Source organism: Crocuta crocuta, unplaced genomic scaffold, assembly GCF_008692635.1.
Source record: "Crocuta crocuta isolate KB4526 unplaced genomic scaffold, BGI_CrCroc_1.0 scaffold457, whole genome shotgun sequence".
NCBI lineage: Eukaryota > Metazoa > Chordata > Mammalia > Carnivora > Hyaenidae > Crocuta > Crocuta crocuta.
The window spans coordinates 2386455-2409624 of NW_027531318.1; the positions used below are offsets into that span (position 1 = coordinate 2386455).

General features: G+C 36.2%; 1 protein-coding gene across 1 annotated transcript in view; it reads left to right on the plus strand.

Moving 5' to 3' along the window:
* PARD3 (par-3 family cell polarity regulator) overlaps positions 1–23170 on the plus strand; it is a 548282-nt gene that overhangs the window by 363476 nt on the left and 161636 nt on the right. The window contains 1 exon segment of the mRNA XM_077771780.1: positions 13820–13930. Within this exon segment, the coding sequence (XP_077627906.1) occupies positions 13820–13930 (111 nt within the window).

Sequence of the window (23170 nt, forward strand, 5' to 3'; positions counted from 1 at the left end):
CACCAACTGTAGAATACCCAAATAGCATCAGAAACAATGGGGAGAAAATGAAAATCATTTCTGACTCATGGAATGTTGTTTTCTTCTCGTTTTCATACTGAAAGTCTTTCAGCTGGAATAGCAGTGTTGGCCTGAAGAGAGGAGGCTTCATTTGGGTGGTTATTTTCAGTTGTCTCAATTAGTTCTGCTCTTGGAAGGGTGTTGGCCACCGTGGGTGGACTTTGAAGGTGATGTCTTCAGGAGTAAATTAGTTGCTGGGACCTGGGGCGCTGAATAGTGAAGGATGGATGTGAAGATGGAATCATTTACAAAGTTTCTTGCCTTCTCATCTCCATGATTTTATCTGTAATATATTGTTTTGGTTGTAGCGCAGGCCCAAGTAACTGTCATTTAAACAAAATAGGGCTCATTTGTCTCTGAAAGAAGTCTGGAGATTGGCAGTCCAACGCTTGCATGGTGGGCCCAGAGTGTCAGCAAAGTCCCTGCCTCCTGCTTATTCAGTCATGCTTACTATGTTTTTCCTTATTGTTTTTAACTGTGGTAAAAACAGTCTTATTTACCACCTTAACCATCTTTTAGTGTGCTGTTCAGGGCCATTAACTACATTCACATTGCTGTGGGAAGCATCACTACCGTCCACCTCCAGAACCCTCTTCATCTCAAACAACTGAAACTCTGTATCCTTTCAATACCAACCCCATTTCCCTTCCCTGACGCATAACAACCACCATTCTCCTTTCTGTCTCCTGAATTTGACTCTTCTAGATATTTTGTATAAGTGGAATCATACAGTATTTATGTTTTTGTCACTGGCTTATTTCACTTAGCATGATGTCCCAAAGGTTCATCCGTGTTGTTAAGTGTCAGATTTCCCTTTTCAAGGCCGAATACTATTCCATTGTCCCTGTAGCTCACATTTTGTTTATCCATTCATCCATCCATAGACACTTGGTTTGAGTCTATCTTTTGGCTTTTGTGAATAATGCCACTAGGAACACAAGGGTCTTAAACATGTATTTCTATCCTTGTGGTCACTTCCTGGTTACAACTCTAGCCATCTTGTCAGAATTCTAAGCAAGAAGAGGCAGGAAAGGGAAAGGGGAACTTTCAGTGAAGTCGAGGCAGGAAAGGGAAAGGGGAACTTTCAGTGAAGTCAGCCCCCTTTCTGCTAATTATTCTCGAAGTCCCATATCAATTTCTATGGCCAGAATTTATCAATAACAATGATAATAAAATAGTATTTATTGAGAGCCTATTTGTGCCAATACAGAGTGAATGTATAATTCCTTTATTCTCAATAAAACATATGAGAGTGGTTGCATTTTACTAAAGAGGAAATTGAGGCTCAAAGAGGTTAAATGACTTGTCCAAGCAGCATGAGTCATGTGACTGTGTATCACATAGGTAGGAAGAGGAAAAGCTGGGATTTTGACCCAGAAATCTGGCTCCAAATGTTTACACTCTTAACTGCTGTCTTCTACTATCTTCTGTTACTGTTCTCAAAGGAGTCAAGAGAAAGTAGTTTTATCTCAATGAGGCACATTTCCTCTCCCTGCCAAATCAGGGTTCTACTTCCAAGGAGGGGAAGGAAGATGGATATTGGATAGGCAGCATCTGCTATGGGGAGTCTGCTCCTGGAAAACCAATCTGAGTCACTGTTTCTGAAGACAGGTGGCCTCAGGCCTCTGAAATTGAAGCTGCTTTACAGCACTGGGCTGCTGTTCATCCTCATTCTACTGTGCTGGCCGAGACCAGCCATAACTGGCCAGATCATACAGGGAATGGACCACAAATACTGGAAAACCTTATTATTTCTACCACTTGAAATGGTCATCGTCTTCCCAACTTAGCCTAGAGAAGCTACCTAGAAATGGAGGAAGAAATGAATATATGAAGGTTTTTGTTAGAAAATCATATCTATTATTTATCGAGTGATGATTTCTGCCAACAGTTTGCTACATTACATGATTGCATTTAATCTTTGCTTCTACTAGTTTTTTATAGATAGTATTTTTATATTTAATAGTGCCAATTGTCAGACCTCAAATAACCTACATCTTTCTGATTTTGGAGTACGAGCTCTTAATCAGTGTACTAATGTTGATTATACTGACTTTGGTTCTGTTTTAACCTCCTGGTTTTTATGGTTACATTCCCCAAATGTATTTTTGAGTTACAGCATGTTAGATTTTGTTTTCTGGGACTTAGATGGTTATCTACATTCAATCTTAACTATCTCAGTAGAAAGAGACTTCCTTCTTTAGTGTTTAGGAAGTAGTCCTTAAATAAATGGGGCATTCTTGGGTGAGGACCAAGATACATTTTACTGTTCTTTGAGCCCTCTTATTCTTTGTAAATAATGAAGTTATTGCATTGAACTTAGTTGTTTATCTTAAATCGTAGCTCAGTGGTTCTTAACCCTCAGAGTTTTGCTCCATAGGGGACTTTTGGCAGTGTCTGATGACTCACTTGGTTGTCACCAGCAGGGAGGGGTGCCAGTGGCATGTGGTGGGTACAGGCCATGGATGCTCCTGAACATTCTATGATGCCAGAGAGAGCCCATCCCCCTCCCCTAACCCCACCACACCTCTACACAGGATTGTCTGGGCCAAAGTTTCAATAATGCCAGTTGAAAAAATCTTGTCCCTACCCAAATCGACTGCTATGTGACATGTGCTTGAGTTCCTGATCTTCAGATAAGCTACCCAAATGCTTCAGTATCTTAGGCTTGGTTGTCCTTGGATCCCCCATCAGCAGCTTGTTTTAGTTGTCACTCGGTATGGAGGAACACTGACCCGTGTGTTTTAGTGGGTGCTTAAGAGTTAAAATTACACTGAAAACTTTCTAGTATTTTACACTCCACTTGGTGTTTTGCCGTTGAAGATGCTTACATAGTGAGTGATCCTTCTTAAAGTTTATTTTTAATATGATTTCAGTGTAATAAATAAAGATTTTACTTTATGAACTGCCAACATATAAAATAACATGAAGAACCTAAGAGACATTCAAAGAGGCTGAGGTCACTCTAAGAGGGACATGTTATTCTGTGGTAGAAGAATTGGGGATGTAGATTTGAAGCTTTCTCTTCCCAACCCAGCTCTACCCCCTCTGACATGTAACCCGTCAGTCTTCTCATGTTCCTCGAAGAACTAAAGGAAAGAATATGTATGGAAACTTTTTTGGAATTTCAAGGTGTTGTATGTCTGTCAGCTCATATTATTCATTAAGTTCTTTTCTCATGGGCTTCTCTTCCCTCAGATTAATTATTCCTGCATTAGTTTATTAGTGTCTAGATACATATTCTGCGTGCATTTGCTAAAAAAGGTGTATAGGCTATTTCTATCTCTCCTTTAGATGTAGAAATAGATCTATTTATATACTTTATATACTATCCTCAACAAAGTGAGATTTGCTAATACCCCATGATTATACACACTCATTTAGGCCAGACAGTTTCAAACCTCAGCCAAGGAAAAGCAGCATAATGAAATCCTGTAAAAGCAACCGTAACTGGGGAGACTTGAAAATTTAAACTGATATCCGTGGTATTGGCTCTGATTCCAGGACGGTTTATTGGACAAACAGGGCGCACTCTTAACGGAGCTCCACATTTTGGCTTTTGTTCACCAGTGATTCCGTGGAACCTCAGACCACACAGCAGGCAGTGCAGACGAGACAGCTCTTAGCGGATGGAAATAAGCTGGGATGAGAGGAATTCCAGGCCAATGCACAAATCAACAAGTTCTATATTTAAACGCTTGTTGAACTATTTAGTCAAATAAGGAAAAATATGGTGGTTTGCCATTTGTCAGATTTCATGTTTCCCTTTCCATGGGGGCTGTGCTGATTGGAGATGAGATGCTAAGCACGTCTCCTGGTTCTAAGCCCTTGTCACTCTGTCCCTGAAACCATCCCAAGACTTCAGATCCCAGTTACCAGCTGGGTTTTAAACCACAGTTGAGTCATAAATAATGTACATCCTGGAGGAGTGAATCACAGCACAGAAGAGTAAAGAACCTTTCCTGAGAAGAGCCGTTGTCATTTTGTGGTGTCACACGGTCACCTTCTGTAGCGTTAAACTCATCTGGACCAAGGTGTGTTGCAGGAACACTGAGTTTACCCAAATGTGACCTTTAGGCCTTTGTTCCTTAAGTGGATGGTGTGACTCAGGTAGAGTAGGTTTGGGTTTGGAGGCCTGTGGGAATCCTGCCCGGCTTTGTTCTCCTCCAAGAATTAGGTGTGGCCTCCAGCTCACACCCTGCAGAACTTCTACTGGGCCTTATAAAATGTGTCAGCTCTCTAATATTAAGTCTGAATATGCAAAAGATAAAAAAATGAAAGTCTATGCCTCTTAATTTACTCTGTAGAGAGCATTCACTAAGAAATTGAATCAACAGAAATTGTTCCCTATCATCAACAGAAAAAAGTGCTGACTGACACCTTAACTTTACAGATAATGAGATCTTTGGGGAAGTTTTAATCTTTCAAAGTTTCCAGGAGCTATACCAAAGGTCTATTCCCCTCCCCTCCCCCAAACTTCAATGACTATCATTTCTGTCTTTGTCACTTTCATCTGCTCTGTAAACATAAAAGCATAGAACATATTTGAGAGTGTTTCAGCTGTACCTGTAAACTAAATATCTCCTATCAGTAGTTAAAACTTTGAATTTGAATTGCAATGCATATTTAATTGAGGGTGAATATTTCCAACTCAAAAGAGATATTCTTTTTTTTTTTTTTTTTTTTAATTTATTTCTAGGAGAGAGAGAGAGAGCGTGAGCAGAGGAGGGTCAGAGAGAGAGGGAGTCACAGACCGAAACAGGCTTCAGGCTCTGAGCTGGCAGTCAGCACAGAGCCCGATGCGGGGCTCGAACCCACGAACCGCGAGATCATGACCTAAGCGAAAGTCGGACGCTTAACCGACTAAGCCACCCAGGCGCCCCAAGAGATATTCTTAAATTGTGCCTGTGTTTGCATTGCCACATAAGTGTTTGCAACCTGGATGCAATTTGAGTATCAGATAGGCAGATGGCAACAGAAATTATTAGGATTATATTTGGTACTAAATGCAGCTGATTCTTGTCCTAATAGAAAAAAGGTGTATAGTAAAATATCTTTCCACCTTTTACTTTTTCTTTTTTCAAGTGCCTTTTTGAATAGATGTGTTTTTTGACTTAGGTCTCATTAGCATTTCTTATGGGGACTGCCTTAGGGGCAGTACCACTTGCTAAATTGTTCTGATGCGTTAGGAAAAGGAAAACCATGGTAACCAGATGTAGGGTATGATTATTTGCTTCTGACCTGGCAAAGTGTTGGGTTTAACAAAAGAAGCTTAATAGAAATGTTCAAATTGACCCTTCTCATCACTTGGGCTGCTTAGAGCTCAATCAATCTCTCATTATTATCAGAGTTATTCGAGCAAAGGCAGCAGTGATAGTATTTTTCATAATCACTTCTTGAGCCAAATGTAATTTGCAATTTGGAGTATTGTATTATGAAACAATAATGCATTAAAATGAACAGTGCAAGAATTAGGAGTATAGTAGTAAAGAAAGGATCTAGAGAAGTAGTTGTGTGAAAGGCACTCTCAAATTATTATAAGTGGACATTGCCGATTTCAATGCCAAATTAAGCATTTAGAAAAATCAGAATTGTGTGTTGTTTTTACCATGTTTAGGTATGTATATGTTTATTTTATATGTGATATATATATAAAATTATAAAGTTGATGTAGTTAAGGAGGAAGCAAAAAATACACTTTGCATACTATTTGCATCTCCATGCAAATACGGGGTTTGTGTGGTTTGATTACCTATGTGGGTATATGTTGGAGAAAAAAAAAGGTGTATCAAGCCTTATAAAAATCTTGTATGGAACAGTAATTACTATTTGACCCCTCTTTACAAAGAGAATTTATTTGCTACAGAAAATATGTCATGCAGTCCCTGAACCAGCTGATGCCTAAAAAGCTTTAACATTATAATTAAGATATACTTCTACTCATCTTCTGTCATTTTACTTGAATGGCTCTAAGTAGAGATTATAAATATTATTTCAGAGTTATTTATGTATTTATCTTGTGTTTTGAAGGATTACTGTTTGCTTGTTTTTTTTTTTCCTTAAGTCTTTCCATTTGGATTCTGTGTTCATTTGTNGATTTGGGTTTTATTAATAAGATATTTGGAACTTACAGTGATTCATGTAAAATTAAAATTGATAATATGCTGGGTTCAATTTCTTCATTGTTATTTTAATATTTTCTTGTGCCATATCCTTCCAGAACTCCTGAAGTGTCGGGTTACTAGACGTATCAGTGCATCCTTGATTAGATAACACAGGCTACATCAGCGGAGGAGTGCACTTATAAGGACACTTAATGGGAGTCCTGAAAAGGGTGTGTTGTCCATTAAGGGTATACTGCATGTCTAAAGCCTGTTCTAGCTTGGTTAGGTAGAAGCTGTATTTTCTTTAAACAAAAAAAAGAAGGTTACTTCTTATTTCTGGATGTCAGGCAACCCAAATTTAGTTTATTAAATCTAATCAGAGTAGCACTGATGAAAACTGTACACAATCAAATAATGGTTGTCAAGTTTGTGAATTTCCTTTTAAAGAGAACCCCTGCCAAACTCCGCCAAGTTAAAACTGCATCCCATTTTATAAAAGCACTATCAAGTTGTCATGTACCCTTTCTAAGCTTCCCTTCTCATCATTGTTGATTACCAAGATGTTTTTTTTGCCTAAATAGGAGCTTTCTGCTTTTCATAATCAGCCTTCTCTTCCCTGATTCATCCAGCATTGCCACAATCTTACAATCTACTGCTGAGCAAATCAGTACGTTATCATGGTAGTGATTTCTTAAAATGTCACTAAAATATGTAAGATCCTGTATGGGAAGGACATATTAGAAGTGACTTGGGTTTTTTTTTTGTTATTTTTAAAATGGAGGCTGAGGCACAAAAAAATAGAGCCAGAAACTCTGAGCCACATTGTTATAAAAGATAAATGCATGCAGTGAATTCTTGCTGTTTTACCCTCTGATTGGGTTCGGACAATTTGACATGTTTCTGCTGTTGCCTGGAAGTATTTGCATATGTCAGTAAAGACAATTTTGACTTAGGGAGTATCATTGCATTTAGAAATATCAGCAGTGTCCTAGGTATGTGGGTAGTTTTTATGATCCTTTCCAATGGGTGAGATCAGTTCTTGACCTTGTGTCTAGATTCCTGGCCTTCATAGACAAGTTCCATTTGGGAACAATGTCCTTTGGACCTCATTGCTACAGGAAATGCAAGATTTATCTTATTTATTCCAACAAAGATGTTTTAACCAGCTGCTGTAAGTATAAAAGCATAAGAGTGACTGACTGTCTTTGGCTCTTCAAATTTGTGAGGTGGCTGGGTGTGGTTAAGAGTCTTGGGTCTGCAGTCTGGCTTTGCTACTTACTTGCTATATGGCCTGTAAAATCATTAAATTCCCCTGAGGTTTCCCCTAAAGAGGAGGATGATAACACCTACCTCACATGCTGGTTGTGAAAATAAATGAGATAACGTACATAATAAAAATTCAATAAATTCTAGTGAAATGTAATTAAGTAATCAAAAGAGCATTCAACAGGTGTTCAATTATATGTCTCACTTAGGATTTACACAAAGTGAACTTTGTAGGTCTGAGAATTTCAGTGTCTCTAGATGTATTCAAGCACAGGCCCATTGAAATCTCCTAAGCTAACTATAAGTTGACCTGAATTCTTTTCCTAGTTTTCAGTGTGACTTTGGGCAGCTCTGCATACCTCTTGGGCCTCAGTTTCATTGTTTGTCAAATCCATACATTGAACAGGGGACCAATCTTTAGACTGATTTTTCAGAAATATGTGCACATATTCCTTCAGTGTACATGGAATTTTACTGTTGCAATGAAACATCTACAAATTTTTTTCAATTAACATTTAGAACAGTTTGAGACTTTAAGGCAGAAATAAGTTCATAATTGTATAAGAGTGATGAGATGAGAGAAATCAATGCTAACACCAAGAATGTGAGAAAAGATTGAACCAGAATCAGTTGAAAAGATTTTCTAGAGAAACTTGGATCAAAAAACATTTAGGAAAAGTATGACACAAAAGACTATAGAGGAATAGTGTTAACAGCTCATTATTTTGCTTTGATTTGAGTGAATGGTATGTTCCTCAGGCATTGCAGAGAGTTTGGTTGGAACAAAGGAATAACACACTACAGGGTATTCAGTTTTCCTGTACAGAATCTTGAATCCAGCTCATGACACAGCTGGTATCTCTCAAAGATCTTTAGGGTAAATGGCAGCATCATCACAGCAGGTAGTGGTCAAAGACAGGTTAGCACAATGGCTGTGTCCACCAGAAGCAACGACTCCTATGTTAATAATGAGTTACTGGAGAAAGGACATGACTGAATCATGTGATGGTACAAATATATAGAAATGAGGGGCAAAATACAGGGCAGGGTGTTGAGTTAGATGACCATGTTGACCAGTCTAGTTTTGAAGTTGGGTGTTGGGAGGATGGGTGGCTTCTAGTCTCTGACACTAAATTTGTATTTGAGCCATTTCAACACTCTCCCAGGCAAGCAGTATCACTTAACCTACATGCTTGTTAGTGTAAATAGTAAGGCAAGTATTGTAGCAAAGCCCTCCTTAGACATAAAGACCTTGGTAATTAGCAGTGAGAAATACCAAATTTTTAGGTGACATTTCAGTGATTATTTTGGAAGAAAATCTTATTTCAAAAATTATTCCACAAAGCTCACAACATAATTTGTGCTGGGTATTATGTTCATCTATTTTTAAGTATGGCAGAAGATTTTTAAGACCTCTACTGTATCATGTTTTCAAATACGATATTAGGAAAATCCATTTCATTACAAATCCAATTATATTTTTATTTTATTTATAGCAGGATGCTGTGCATGATATCACTCAGCATAATTTTTTCTGAGGATCTCTAATTTTATTAGCAATATAAAATATAGTAAGATATTTCAATGTTATTTATACTGCAGAGAGAATTGGGTTAATTTATTAAAAACTGAAATGATGGTTCAGTAGCACGAAACTCTTACAGTAGATTTTTAATGAAAGTTCTTTCTATATGAAGACACGAGAATTTTGTTGCAATCCTGTCATTGTTTTTTTTCTTTTTCCGTTCGTCAACAAGTGCATGTTTTGCCCATTAATCTTTACGATAGTAATATATGTGGCCGATCTGCCAGACAGCAATGATCTCATTTGTAACACGTCATAGTAAAACCCATTTAGCAGATTACTTGGAGATTACTTTAGCTGAATGAAAACACTGCTGTATTCTTTATGAAAAAAGCCATATGTTTAAGAAATGTTACAATCAATTCTACACTGATAAGACAGGGCTCATCCAGTGTCTCCTTCTGTGAAGGAGTCTTCAGTGGCTTGGTGGCAAATTTTCACTGTACTTTCTTCATGTAGCAAGAACCTGTGACATTTTTCTCTATCAACTTTTTCTCTCAAGCTTTCTATTTTTCTTTTTGTCTGTTTTTTTTTTAAAGTCATTCTTCTATGTTAATATGCCCTAAGATATGACTAGCAAATTTTTCCCAACATGCTGGGGTTCCAGAACAACTTTCTATTCCAGTGTCACACCCATTGGATGTTGGAACTTTCTGTTTGAGCATATCTAGGGGTTAGTCAGAAAGCAATTCCTAAAACTGATTCTTTGCTGAGAATGGGTTTGCTTCCTGGGCATACCATTAGTACAATATTTTTTCAGCTTTGCTGTTCTTTGGAAAGTGACCCATTTGAAATTCATCTGTGACTTTTAAAAGATAACAAAATAAATGTAATTGACATCTTCCAGGTTTTAAAAGCTTGCTATGGAATGGTTGTTTTGATAGGTTGATTAGTGATTTTAGCTCTGAAACTGACTTTGAGAATACATATGTAACTAAAATTTTTCAGTGACTTTGCCCCTCTTTGCAGGAAGAATTAAACAACTATAAATTAAGAGAACACTATAATATATTGGCAATAAGAGTGAATGAAGGTGTAGCTACCTTCTTTTTCTTTTTACACTCTAGAGTGGTTGGTATATTTTTTTACCCTACAGCCTTCATTTTATTCTCTCAAATAATAAATCCCTACAGCTGAGGTATTCATTTTTATCCCAATTATAAAATAATATGCTGTGCATTTATAGTACGCCTTAAAGAAATCATATAATTTATTAACTAAACCATGAATTAGGGGAAATGTCCAAATGCAAACCTATAAACATTTAATCTGTGGTTTCTTTACTTTTTACTATATTCATCTTGAATTTATAATTTTAAAAAGGAAGTATACTATTTAATAGTTTGATAATAAATTTACAAATAATAAAATATCATATTCTGGTGATTCAGAGGCAGCATAAGAAACTAATATTTTAATATCAAATAAGTGAGAACAAATGCAGTTCTTAAATATGAATCAGGATTCACTTTTTTTTAAAATCATGTGTACTTAGGATAAAAGTTGATAGAGATATAAAACTAAAACTTTCTCCACAAACTAGGACCAAGATCATTAAAAAATAAAAATCTAAAATAGCTAATTAAACTCAATGTTAGGTTTGGGACCAAAAATATCTAAACCTGTAAATCATGGAAAAGTCAAACACTCTCAACTTTTCCTCATATTATTAACTCAAAGGGAAGATGTACATGATCTTCTTATAAGATTAAACTGTGCCTCTTGGTACAGAGAAATATACATTTGACTCTTGAACAACACGGCGACTGGGGTACCAATACCCTCTGCAGATGAAAATCAATGTGTAACTTTTGACTCCCCTGAAACCTAACTAGAAATAGCGTGCTATTGACCAGAACCCTTACCAATAACACAAGCAATGGACTACCACATATTTTGTGTATTACATGTACTATATACTGTATTCTTACCATAAAGTGAGCTAGAGAAAAGAGAATATTATTTAAAAAAATCATAAGAAAGAGGAAATACAGTACTATACTGTATTTATCGAAAAAAGTCTGGGTATAAGTGGGTCCATGTTGTTCAAGGATCAACTGTACATCTTGTGTCATGGCATAGGGTTTTTTAAATAAAATACAGTTTTGAATGTATGTAATCTGGAATGTGAACCAGCACATTTTAGAAGCAAAACAGACGGTTGGGTGGCTCAGTCCTTTAAGCAACTGACTTTTGATTTTTGGCTCAGTCATGGTCTCCACGTTCCTGTTTGAGTGCCGTGTCCAGCCTTGTACATATGTTGCAGAGTCTGCTTAAAATTCTTTGCCTCTCTCTCTCTCTCTTCCTCTCTCTCTCTCTCTCTCAAAAATGAAAAAAATAAGCATAAAAGACAGAACAAACCAGGTCAGTATGGCAGTGTTGTAACATTTAAGGGATATTTATGAACTGAAAAACTAAATAGTTAAAATGATTTACCTTTCTTTAGGAATCCCTCTTATAAGTAAATATCTTGTGTTAAGATTTGAATTTGCACTTTTCGTGAAGTTAGAATTTAATACATTTTATATTTCCAGATGCCTCAGTATCGCAGAATTTTCAGTCTGGGAACTCATGGGGGCTTTAAATACCATCTACATGCTGATGATGCTCAAATTAATTTGTCCAGCTCTGTACTTTTGCCTGAACCCCCTGTAGATGCTTAATAAATTTTTGTCAAATGAATGAACATTATGTTTTAGATGTTGGCTCCTACTGAGATGTATCAGTTTTTTATGTTCACTCTTTCATTTATTTATTCATTCTATAAAGTCAGTCATTATGCCTCTTAGGCATTATTCTATATTGACAGAAATAAGGAAAGAGAAAGTTTTTATTTTTAATGCTTTGTATCTATTAGTTTTAAAAGCATAGTATTTTTCCCTTGCAAGAAGTGGTCAGATTCTAGGCTCAGGTTCTTGGGGATTCTTTTTTTCTTTTTTTTCAAATGCAATGATCTTCCAATTTCTAAACACCATTATAATTTAAGGATAGATTTGCTTTATAGAAGTTAAATTTATAGGCACTTGTGAATGCTCTCTACATAATTTTTAAGGAATGGTAGTGGTATTTTAGCTTTTTTTCTGTTTTAACATTTTAAGAATTCTCTCATTTATTTTACTTTATTTCTTTATTTTAGAGAGAGAGAGAGAGAGAGAGAGAGCACAAGTGGGGTAGAGGGCAGAGGAAGAGTGAGAGAGAGACTCCTCAGCAGGCTCCACGCTGAGTGCAGAGCCCCATGTGGGCTTCATCCCATGACCCTGGTACCATGACCTAAGCTGAAATCAAGAGTCAGAGACTCAACTAACTGAGCTATGTAGGCACCCCATCTCCTTTTCTTATTTATAAACTCCTTTGCAAACAGTGTTACTTTATTTAATGTATGAGATAGTCCCATGTAGACATGTACATTCCCATGTACTGTAAATTAGTATTTGAAATTAGATTTATATTACTAAAAGAAAGACCTATGCTACCAACCAAGCCATTAGTTGAAGTATTTTTCTCTTTTATATCAGTTTTGGACTAACTTTTTGTTTTTTTTAACTCTTCTTCTTTTCAATATGATTGTCAACATAAGCCAGATTCCTACTTTGTCTTCAGAAAGAAATAACATATTTTATATATTTATGAATGCTTAGTTGAGGAATTGTCTTAAAAGATTTCTTTTTTGAAATATCTGGTGACCAAATCTCTAAGATGAGTAGTATTTGAGAGTATGTAGTACACGTATGAACATGTGTTCAGAAAACATGGTCTGTTGTAGAGAAAAGGAACAAAATGGGGCACCCGGTGGCTCAGTCTGTTAAGCATCAGACTTCATCTCAAGTCATGATCTCGCAGTCCCTGAGTTCGAGCTCCATATCAGGCTCTGTGCTGACAGCTGAGAGCCTGGAGCCTGCTTCGGATTCTGTGTCTCCCTCTCTCTCTCTCTGCCCATCCCCCACTTGCACTCTGTCTCTCAAAAATAAATAAACATTAAAAAAAGAAAAGAAAAAGAACAGAACAAGACAAAGAATTAATAGCAAGCCTAGGCTTCTAAGATACTTTGGATGCCAGAAGAGGGTATTACTGTTTTCACAGAGCTGCCAGCTCAGTGACCATCCGTGAAAGTTTGTGTGGACTGGGGTTTTGAATCATGTATCTGTTCCTCATGTTTGTTTTTGATCGGATATAGATTCCACATTCACCAATTGCTTCTCATCAGATTTCAGAATAGTATTTGATGAGAATGCCTTAAAGCTTTCAATTTAATAAGCTCAAAGTGTTAGAGCAGTGTAAATTATCCTTTGTACTTTAAACCTTGCAAACATGGCCTTGTTTGTCAGTTTTTAAACTATGATGAATGTTTCCAATAAACCTGACTATGAAAGTAAAGAATAGTTGTTTATGGGGAGACTATTAAATAGATGATTGTGGATTACCATTCTTTAGTCCTAAGAGAAACCCATTCTAATGCAGATTTTTGGCCTCTAGCATTTGAAGTATTCAGCACTCAGTCCTCTACATTTATTGTTTGTTCAATAAGAATGAACTATGAAGTTGTTGTTTATTTGTGTTTTGCTAAAAGAAAAATGGGTATTGAGGCCATTTTCAAAAGTGTTATCTCTGGAAAGTTCTGGTTAAAAGTAATTCCAATAAATTGATTGAAAATATTAATATTGGGCAAAAATAGTGATCTGCAGGTGACCTTTTGGCCCTCATTTTGAGGAAGTTCACATTTCATTGAGTACATATGTCTTTGTCACAAAAGAATGAAAACTCATTTTGTATATATTGACAAGTTAGAATTTTTTGTTATCAACAGGTTTGGCAAACATCGAAAAGATGACAAGATTGAGAAAACGGGTAAAATAAAAATACAGGACTCCCTTACGTCAGAAGAGGAGAGAATACGAATGAAGCAGGAGCAGGAGAGGTAGATTTCAGTCATTTGATTAAACCTCATCAGATAGAGCTTTTTTTTTTTTTCTTTTCTACTCTTTTTTCTTTTATCTAATATGAAGAATTTGTATTCCAGTTGAAGAATTTGTATTCCAGTGGTTTTTAGTGTTTCTTGGGATAAATACAATGTAAAGAAAGATTCAGAGAAAAACACACATATTTATTTGAGGCACTTAAGTGTATTTTATTGGTTTTAATTAAGATCTTTGCCTAGGAGATGGTAGGGCCTGTTAGATAAGCTAAATAAACATCAAGGTGAATTTATAATCACTTTTAAAATCTCAGAGAAATATATACAACTCTGTTTCATTCATTTATGAGTTTATAGTATTTTATAATAATTTTTAAGAACATTTCTCTGGAAATAAAACTTTGAATTTTGATATCTCATTTAAAATATTTTGATTTATAACAACAATTGAAGAGGCTGTTGCTTTGGGGCTATGTTGTTTTTCTCTCAAACCTGACATTTGTTTCTTTCTTCTCTTTCTATTTCCCAATCATATTTTGTGACATTTTCCACTTAAATTTGATTGTTATCTCTTGTTGAGTCATTCCATAAGAACCCGAATATCAGTGAAATGAATGAAAAGTTACTTGAGGCAGATACTAAAAATTTTGATAAGTAATTAGAATTTCTCTTGTTGTCCCTCCCAGGGGATGAGAAGGCCACCTCACATTTTTGTCATTAGAGTTTGCAGGCTCACAGGGACCCTCTCTGTATCATCACTGTGTGCTTTCAGAGCTGCCACAGCAGTTCTGAATATATGCTCTGATAATATGCTTGTTGTACTCTGAATAATCTGGGGTATGAGGGAGTTTCTGGTGCCTGGCTCAAGGCTGAAAGACTAAATATTGTCCGTGACTAAGATTAGAGTCCAGCATCTTCAATTCCAGATTCTTGCTAACAGTTCTAGAGTCCAGCACTTTTGGTCTCCTGCTTAATGAATTAAAGAACTAGAAAGAATATTCTACGATGGTTTACTTTACAAGAGATTAAGGTTTGGATATTTTTCCAGTCACCTTTTGCCTACATCTGAGGTTTGGGGCTAGGATAGTTACTCTGATTCTCTGTAGCTTTTCAGAGTATTAAATATATAAGTGGGAAAACTATGGACTTTTAATTTATATTGCAAGTCTGGGTTTTTTCTTCTGGTACCTCCCTAGATTTTATTTATTTCTTTTTTAAACCCTTCCATTTTCTTACTTTATAGGACTCTTTCAAATCCTCTTCAATTTTGGATTGAATCTTCCCCAAACTTGTTAATAAGCTCACTGTTGTTAGGCCAGGGCACATGATATTCCTTAGGGTGTATAATATGGCATTTAATTGCTCAGTACTATAAACTTCTATCCTAAAGGTCTTTCTTGTCCCTAAAGGAAGAAAGCATATACCAGCTAGATGTATACACAGGCAAATATGTGATTTAGGTCGAGAACAATCTAAGCCATAGAAACATTCTACTTCTCTTATATCTTGATGCCACCCATAGGGGATAGCTTCATTTATCTTGTATCATAGTTGGTATTTGAAATATTCTTTTCTTCCAGTTTAAGATGACTACTGTGCTTCAATGCAGAACTCTATCACCATTTTCCCAGATACTTGTTATAATAATGCATCGTCAAGTTTTTGCAGCCAAACAATGATTTTTACATAATGGTTTCACTTGTATTATTAATTTGCCTAAGGCACAGTTCACTCTCTGTTTTGCTTTTAATCTCCATCTCTCTACCTCTAATGATGCAATACTTCTGGGAACTAGGTTGGTCATAATGAATTTACAATGTGCAGGAGGCCTAGAATAAAAATCTTTTAGGGTCAAGGAACAAGTGAATGGTCCATTAAAAAAAATCAATTAGCTTCATAATTTAAGAAAACTATTATACTCTGAGTTTGTATTTCAGGAGCAGTTTTTACAAGTATGTTTTATTTAAACTCATGGATCTTGTAACAGAGCAAGTGAATGCATGAGACTTAGTGAATTACAGAAGCGGAGCTCGGTTAGTGCTTGTTATTTGGATAGGGCAAACCTTCTTTTATATTTCCTCCTTTCTGTTCTGTCCATTGGCATTGGTGGTGCTTTGTTGGAGAATTCAAATTGCAACTCCTTTGGGAAGAATTTGGGTGGAGGAATAGATAAAAAATAAATAAACCACTGCTTTTATTCTCATCATAGCCTTTATTCACTGCGGATTAGTAGTGAAGCATCTCCATTAACATTATTTACCACTGTAGCTCTTGGAATTCCCAAAATTATTTTTGATGATTTCATGTAAAAATAGAAAACCTGACATCCTGTTATTATTTGTTATGACATGTCCCTAAACAAAAAGTAATTTTTGACCATACACATCCATGAAGCCTGAATATGACTCAAGATATAAATAGGGAACAATTGAAAAGACAATGAATATAATTTAAACTGTGTTCTCCTACCAGATTAAGATCTATTTAGATAGTGAAAGTAAATTAGATTCTTCTGAGCATGGTCTGAGATTACATTTGATTTCATTCTTGCTAACGTCATCCTCCCCTTTCCTTTCCACTTGCTATCATCCTTGGGAGATGGAGTCTTCAATAAATGCTGTCCACGCAGGAGAAATGGTTAAGGAAGACTACAGCATGGATCTGTCCTCTGTCTCTACTAGCCCTGCCCTTGAGCAACTTGAGGCTGCATGTCTGGGTTCTCTTCCTGAGAAGCAGGGAATCTGGGGATAATGCCAAGAGTAAAGTTAGCTGTTCCATGATGTGCTATGTTGACTTCTGGCTCCAAGCTCTGAACCTAGGTGCCTTGACCTTTCAGAGAGGCTGTTGGCCACATTTGGGCTAGCTGGGGATACGAAGCAGAGTGAGGAGTATTTGGAGCTGAGGTGTGAATTCAGTGCTTGCTGCCTCTTACTGGGTTGTGTTTTAGGCGTGCCTCAGGACAAAGCCCCTATTGGCTCATTTCCACCGCACCGAAAGATTGGGCTCCAAATGCATAATAGTACATATTTAATGAAATGCTTTGTGTGACTTCAGGCCCACTTAGCTTCCATTCTGTTGACCAAGTGTCTGAAGTAAAGTTTGGCTTTCGGTTGTGTTTTTGCTCCAGTGGTATCTGCATTTAAGCTTTAAAGGTTGATATTGAACAGTTTGGTGTGAGAGTTGCCCAAACAGTGTTTAGCAGTAGAAAAAGGGTTCCACGTGCAAATCTGTTTGAGAAACACTTGGTTAAACCAGTTTATGCGTACTTCTTTACTCCATTATTTCTCAAAACCCTAATTATGTTAATGTACCTTGTGAGTCACCAGGATATGAATAGAGTTCATCATTTCCTAACTCATTTATTCACAGAATATCTCCCTTCACTTTGTTTTCTGTGGAATACTAACATCTCTCAGAATCCAGTCACTTGGTAAATACTGATGGCAAGCAAAGATCGCTAGCTCCTGGGTCAGCCATATCCAGCTCGATTGTCTAACTGACTGTAGAACTCAGGGTTCAGCAGATGTAGAACCAGTGTTTGTGACCTGTCTCTGTTTTATGGCTTCTGTTATGTGTACTTATGAATCTTATTCCTGTTCTTTCATTTTCCATTTTCTCTTCCCCACATATTTCCCACCTGTTTAAAACCTATACCTTTTTATGGTCTAATTCTAATGTATTCCAGTTCTAAATCTATAGACAATTTGAAAGAAAAAACATAATTTTAAACCCAGAAAATAGAAATTTATCTATAACAATAATACTGCCATTAACATACTGGTCTATGCCTTTCTAATTTATTTCCCATAAAATATGTATTTTTCCACACATGCATACTTTCAAAAAGCTAAATCTATTTTCGTTTTGATTTATTTTACATTTTTATACATTCTTAGAAAACCATGTTAAATTTTTTCTGGAACAAGGCCAAGTCTGTATGAACAGATGGATGGATGGGAAGGAAGGACAGAAAGAAGGAAAAAGGTCTGAAAAATGAAATCTTTTCTGTGGTATCTGGCCAGATTCCTCAACTCTGAAATCTTTACCTCGTATGTTATTCATTCTATTACGTATATAATGCTAACTGGCATGGTGTTTTGTATTACTCAGCAAGGGATACCTGTTCTGGTTTGCTTATCTGTATCTATGCAGTAAGTTGTTCTTGGAAGTATTTTAAAAGGGACTGAATGATTCTAGTGGAGACATGAAAAAGTTAAATGAATTTCTTATGAAATTCTCCCAGTATGTGAAGGATATTTATAAATCTGCTAAGGAAATGTATGACTAGAAATGTTCCATTATTCAAAGAGATAATCACTCTTAAAAGCTCATGTTTCCAATACTGGGGCCATTGAACTGTTTGTGCCGCACATGGTACACCCAGTTCTCGGTGCATCATTTTGCAAGTTTGTGTGGCATTTCTGCATATGGTTCCCATTCACTGGCATTTCTTTTTTTGGTTTTACCAGTTGTTTCCAATATCTGCTTTGTGTAATTACTTGAAATTTTGATAAAAACTTTTTTGTGGTGTTTCTTAGTTGGTAAGAACCTTTTCAAAAGATGCAGAAGTTAACATTTAAGCTAACATTTAAAAATATTATAATGCAGTAGTGAAGTGTGTTTAAAGTGTATGGATGAAAAGATTGTGAATTTACAGGAGAAACCATCAATAAAGCAGTAGTAGATGTATTTCCTGTGCACCTGAAAGAAAAGAAATTTTCACTCATTTTGGCTTGAAACTTAGTATTCAGGCTCCCTGAATTCTGACCGCAGAACTCAGGTAACCCAGATAATCTTTGCATTTAGATCACATATTGTCATTCGAACAAAGCTTGACTTTTAAAAATTAACCTCTTGGAAAATTTACATTTTTCTATTCTGTAGCAGAATTTTCCATATTTTGTCTGACCTCTTTAATCCTTCAGAAAAGTCAGCTCTAATCACTGAAATTAGTCTCATCAGGCATTTTTTTTTATTTTGCCTACTATGTTTTATTTATTTATTTATTTATTTTTACAAATAGTTTATTGTCAAATTAGTTTCCACGTAACACCCAGTGCTCATCCCCACAAGTGCCCTTCTCCATGCCCATCCCCCCTCATCAGGCATTTTATAGAAAAATTTATTGTTGGATGTGAACAAAAATTTTAAATAATTTATTAACTATGTGGAAGTTCACTAGTTAGATGAATATTTGAGCAAATTAAACTGAGTGTGTGTGTGTGTGTGTGTGTGTGTGTGTGTGTTTGGAATGGATTTTGTTGATAGACCATAACTGGAGTAGGAAAAGACAGTTTTGTATTTGATGAGAGCCGTCTTAGATGTATTTGGCATTGTAGCATCTGTTTGAGTTGGAAATAACTGTAGGTGCTTTGCTACTCGTGAAAGTCAGAACATAATGTGAGTGCATGAGTATCTATAAGACTGTGTGTGTTTTGGTTTGTGAAATGTTATTCTAGTGTTTCATTAGTCAGTGTAAAGGAGCAGCTTTTGTTGTTTCACAATATGTTACATACACGATATGATGGTCTAAATTTTGTATTACGCTGTTCTTCCCTCTCTCAGGGATCCCTTACCTTTGTTAAGAGGAGAAGAAAAAAGACCTAAGTCTCCTAACATAACAAAATTGATATAAGGCAACCCAACCAGTGTGGAAATAGAAAACTATAGAGCTTTGGGAAGGTAATAGATTGCCAGGCTAGAGTTAAAAATGAACACTCTCCAGTGATGGGTAATTTGGGGTCTAGGTCTTGTTCCTAAGAACTTGGTTATTTAGCAGAGTAGAAAAATTCTACACACGTGTAGGCACAGGGGCTCATGGGGAGGAGGTGTTCTTCTAACTCCTTAGATTCTGTAAAAAATGTGGTTTTGGGTTAGTTGGTAGTGGTATCTCTATGAATGCTTTTCTTTGACCTCTTTTTCAACTTTTAGCTATATATATATATTCAAATACATTATATGTATATGTTCATATACACATATATTCATATACATATATATGTTTATTTTAGAGAGGGAGGGCGCATAAGTGGGGGAGAGAACAGAGGAAGAGAGAGAGAGAATCTAAAGCAGACTCTGTGCTGATCAGCACAGAACTGGATGTGGTGCTCAATCCCATGACCTTGAGATCATGACCTGAGCCAAAACGAAGAGTTGGATGCTCAACCAACTGAGCCACCCACTTTATATTTCAAAACTAATGTCATCTCACTTTTAGCATTAAGGGATGAAGCTTAACTTTCCCCCACCTATTGTACGAGTCCACTGTGGATTTGTACAATTGCCATTTTCCCTCAAACAGGAAATGTGCCTTCAAAACTGTTGACCCTACTCATGAAATTATTCTTCTCAGGACCCATTTAGAATATGGAAGTTTTTTCTTCTCAATTGTCTTTTACCCCAGTATTACAAAGAGATAAAATCCCAATTCAAATGATGACTGTTTTCCAAGTAAGAAATTTAGTGGACTATTGCCCCTCTCTTTGGAATTCGGCATAGATGCCAAATTGGAAACTTCTATATTGGAAGGGGCAGTTGTGAGCTTTATGGAGAAGGTTAACCTGAAGGACTGGGAGGTTAGGCCACGGTATTTCTGAAGTCTCCCTTCTGCTGAAATGTTTTGAGGGGCAAATACAGCATTCATTCAGTTGACCACAAACTACTATTAAATTGAAGCATTCTGCCCAGTTCTCTTGTAGTTTAAATTTCATTCTGTCATGCATTTAGGTTTTATTTGATGAATGTCTGTAATACTGATTTTTAGAGAGAGGAAATACTGTGGGGAAAAGATCCAGGATCTTTGTTCCCAGAATGAGGCTTCTGGATGGCAGTCCAATAAGCTGGGGATAAAATGTTTCCCAAAAGGGTTGATTGCAAGGTCTTAAACATTGTTTTGAAGATCCTTAACAACCATCTGATATGTAGCAATCCAACATTCATTTTAATGTTTTCTGGGAAACTGATATTAGTATATTTTATCTTCTGTAGACATTTACAGCATTTTTTATTAACATTATTAAAGGTCAATTTCTATTTCTTGGAGTGTTCTAAATAATGCACTATGGTTGTTCATGTTTTGAAGTTTTGTTACATTGGAGGTGAAGTATTTGGGATATAACTGAGTAAGTAGACCATTGATTTCCATCCTGAGGAGTTGGTCACTCAGTAGTGATTCTCATGCCTGTACCTTTTTCTGGATATATAAAGACCGTACTTCATAGTCATAAAACAGTTATTTTCATCTTACTCTACTGCAATTAGTGTTAAAAGCCATTTATTGTAAAAGAAAAAAATCCTAATGAGTTGAAATGTTACGAGAACAGCAGTCTTGTGTGTCTTATCTTCATCATGCATCATCCATTTTAATTAGAGGAAAGGGTGGTGAACACTGTGACAAGAGTCTAGAATTAAAATCATTAATTGATGTCAAGCTGAAGAGAGACTGTTAGCATGAATTTAGTGACAGCAGGAAAGAAATTAACCTTATTACTTTATTTAGTATATTACATTATTTTGTGTATTGTTTTCTATGCAGGTTCAAGGCAATTTCATTATCATAATGGAAAATACTTTTTTTTAACAAAAGGAGTACGAATATTTATGTTTGAACATAACAGACCAATGTGATAAATCCTTTACTTGTTAAAAGTCTTACAGAGTTTTAAGTTTTGTTTTTTTGTTTTATTTTAAGAGCAGGAAAATAGTACATGGTAATGCTGCACATCAACATCAGCCACTACAGTTGTCTACTATCAGAATAGTTCTTTTGTTTATAACTATGAAGGAATGTCCGAAATGCTTACAGCAATAGACATTTATTTCTTTGGCTAAATTTTGGGCTAGTCAGTTACTTCTGTCATTGCTGAGGTTTGGCCCAAGATAAATAGGATGGATAATGCTAAAGAACAACCTGACTGTTCAGAAAACCGAATGGCTCTCACATCTTAGAGATAATTTGTGACCTCAGGGTCATGATAAAAGAACAGAAGAGGTCTCCTTTCATAGCACTGACAATCTGGAACTATTAAAGGCTGAACTGCAGTATAATAAGTGTCTCTTTTTTTTTTGTTTCCTTAAGAAACTATTATTATCATTAAGATGGCTAAAATATTTTCTCCCCTGAGCCAAATATTTCTTTTCTAATATAAATCTCTCCAGAAAGAATGAAAGTATATTATATGTAAATATAACATGGTTTTGATCCAAAGTCCCATTTCTTACTTTATTATTATTATTTTTTAATGTTTTATTTTTGAGAGAGAGGCAGCGTGAGCAGGAGAGGGTCAGAGAGAGAGGGAGACACAGAATCTGAAACAGGCTCCAGGCTCTGAGCTGTCAGCACAGAGCCCGACGTGGGGCTCAAACCCAGAACCGTGAGATCATGACCTGAGCCGAAGTCAGACGCTTAACCGACTGAGCCACCCAGGTGCCCCCCATTTCTACTTTATAATAAACAAGATATTCACATATGTGAGTATATAATAAAGAAAATCATTTGTTAATTTGACTGTGAATTGTCATTAAAATTCACAAACCATAGTGCATTCCTGGTTTTAAAAATATACTTTTCGGTGCCATTTGCACACCAGCAAGCTTCATTAGCAATAATTCCTAGAATGAACTTGAAAATGTGCCTTAGTCCAAGTGGTAAGCAGATTCCTGAACCCGCTGCGGCACTAGCCCCCCTTCCTGAGCCACAGGTGTGCTGTAGTTTCATTCGAGGTTCCCATCACGAGTGTGAGCCACCAGGGAAGAAAGGAGGGATGCAAACAGCTTTTGTGGCTTTGGGGATAAATTCATTGGTGGTGAAAAGATAAACAATAAAAATATTAAGTTTGTATGTTATTTGAGCTCAGACAAAAACTCATGCTTTCAGAAGGTGAAATACATGTGACTGTAATGTTTACTGGATTCAGTGATTAGTGGCAATTAGTAATACTGCACAAATTTGGGCAAAAGAAAACAAACGGAAACTGGGCTTTATGACTAGCACCTCATGCTGCTGTTCAGCACTTCTTCTGAGCAATTGTTTTGATAGAAGTTGACTCCTGAAATGAAGATTAGTTTCTGTGTAGTTTGAACAAAAGAGCATTCAATTGCAAGACCCATCAATAATATATGGAAACTATTATGCAAGAAGTTTGGGAAGATTATTTAGGTTTTGTGCTTCCCTTGAGAAGAGAATGTTCATATTCTCTTTATCTGGAGGCTTCTTCTCTTAACAGGGCTGCATTTTTCAGTATA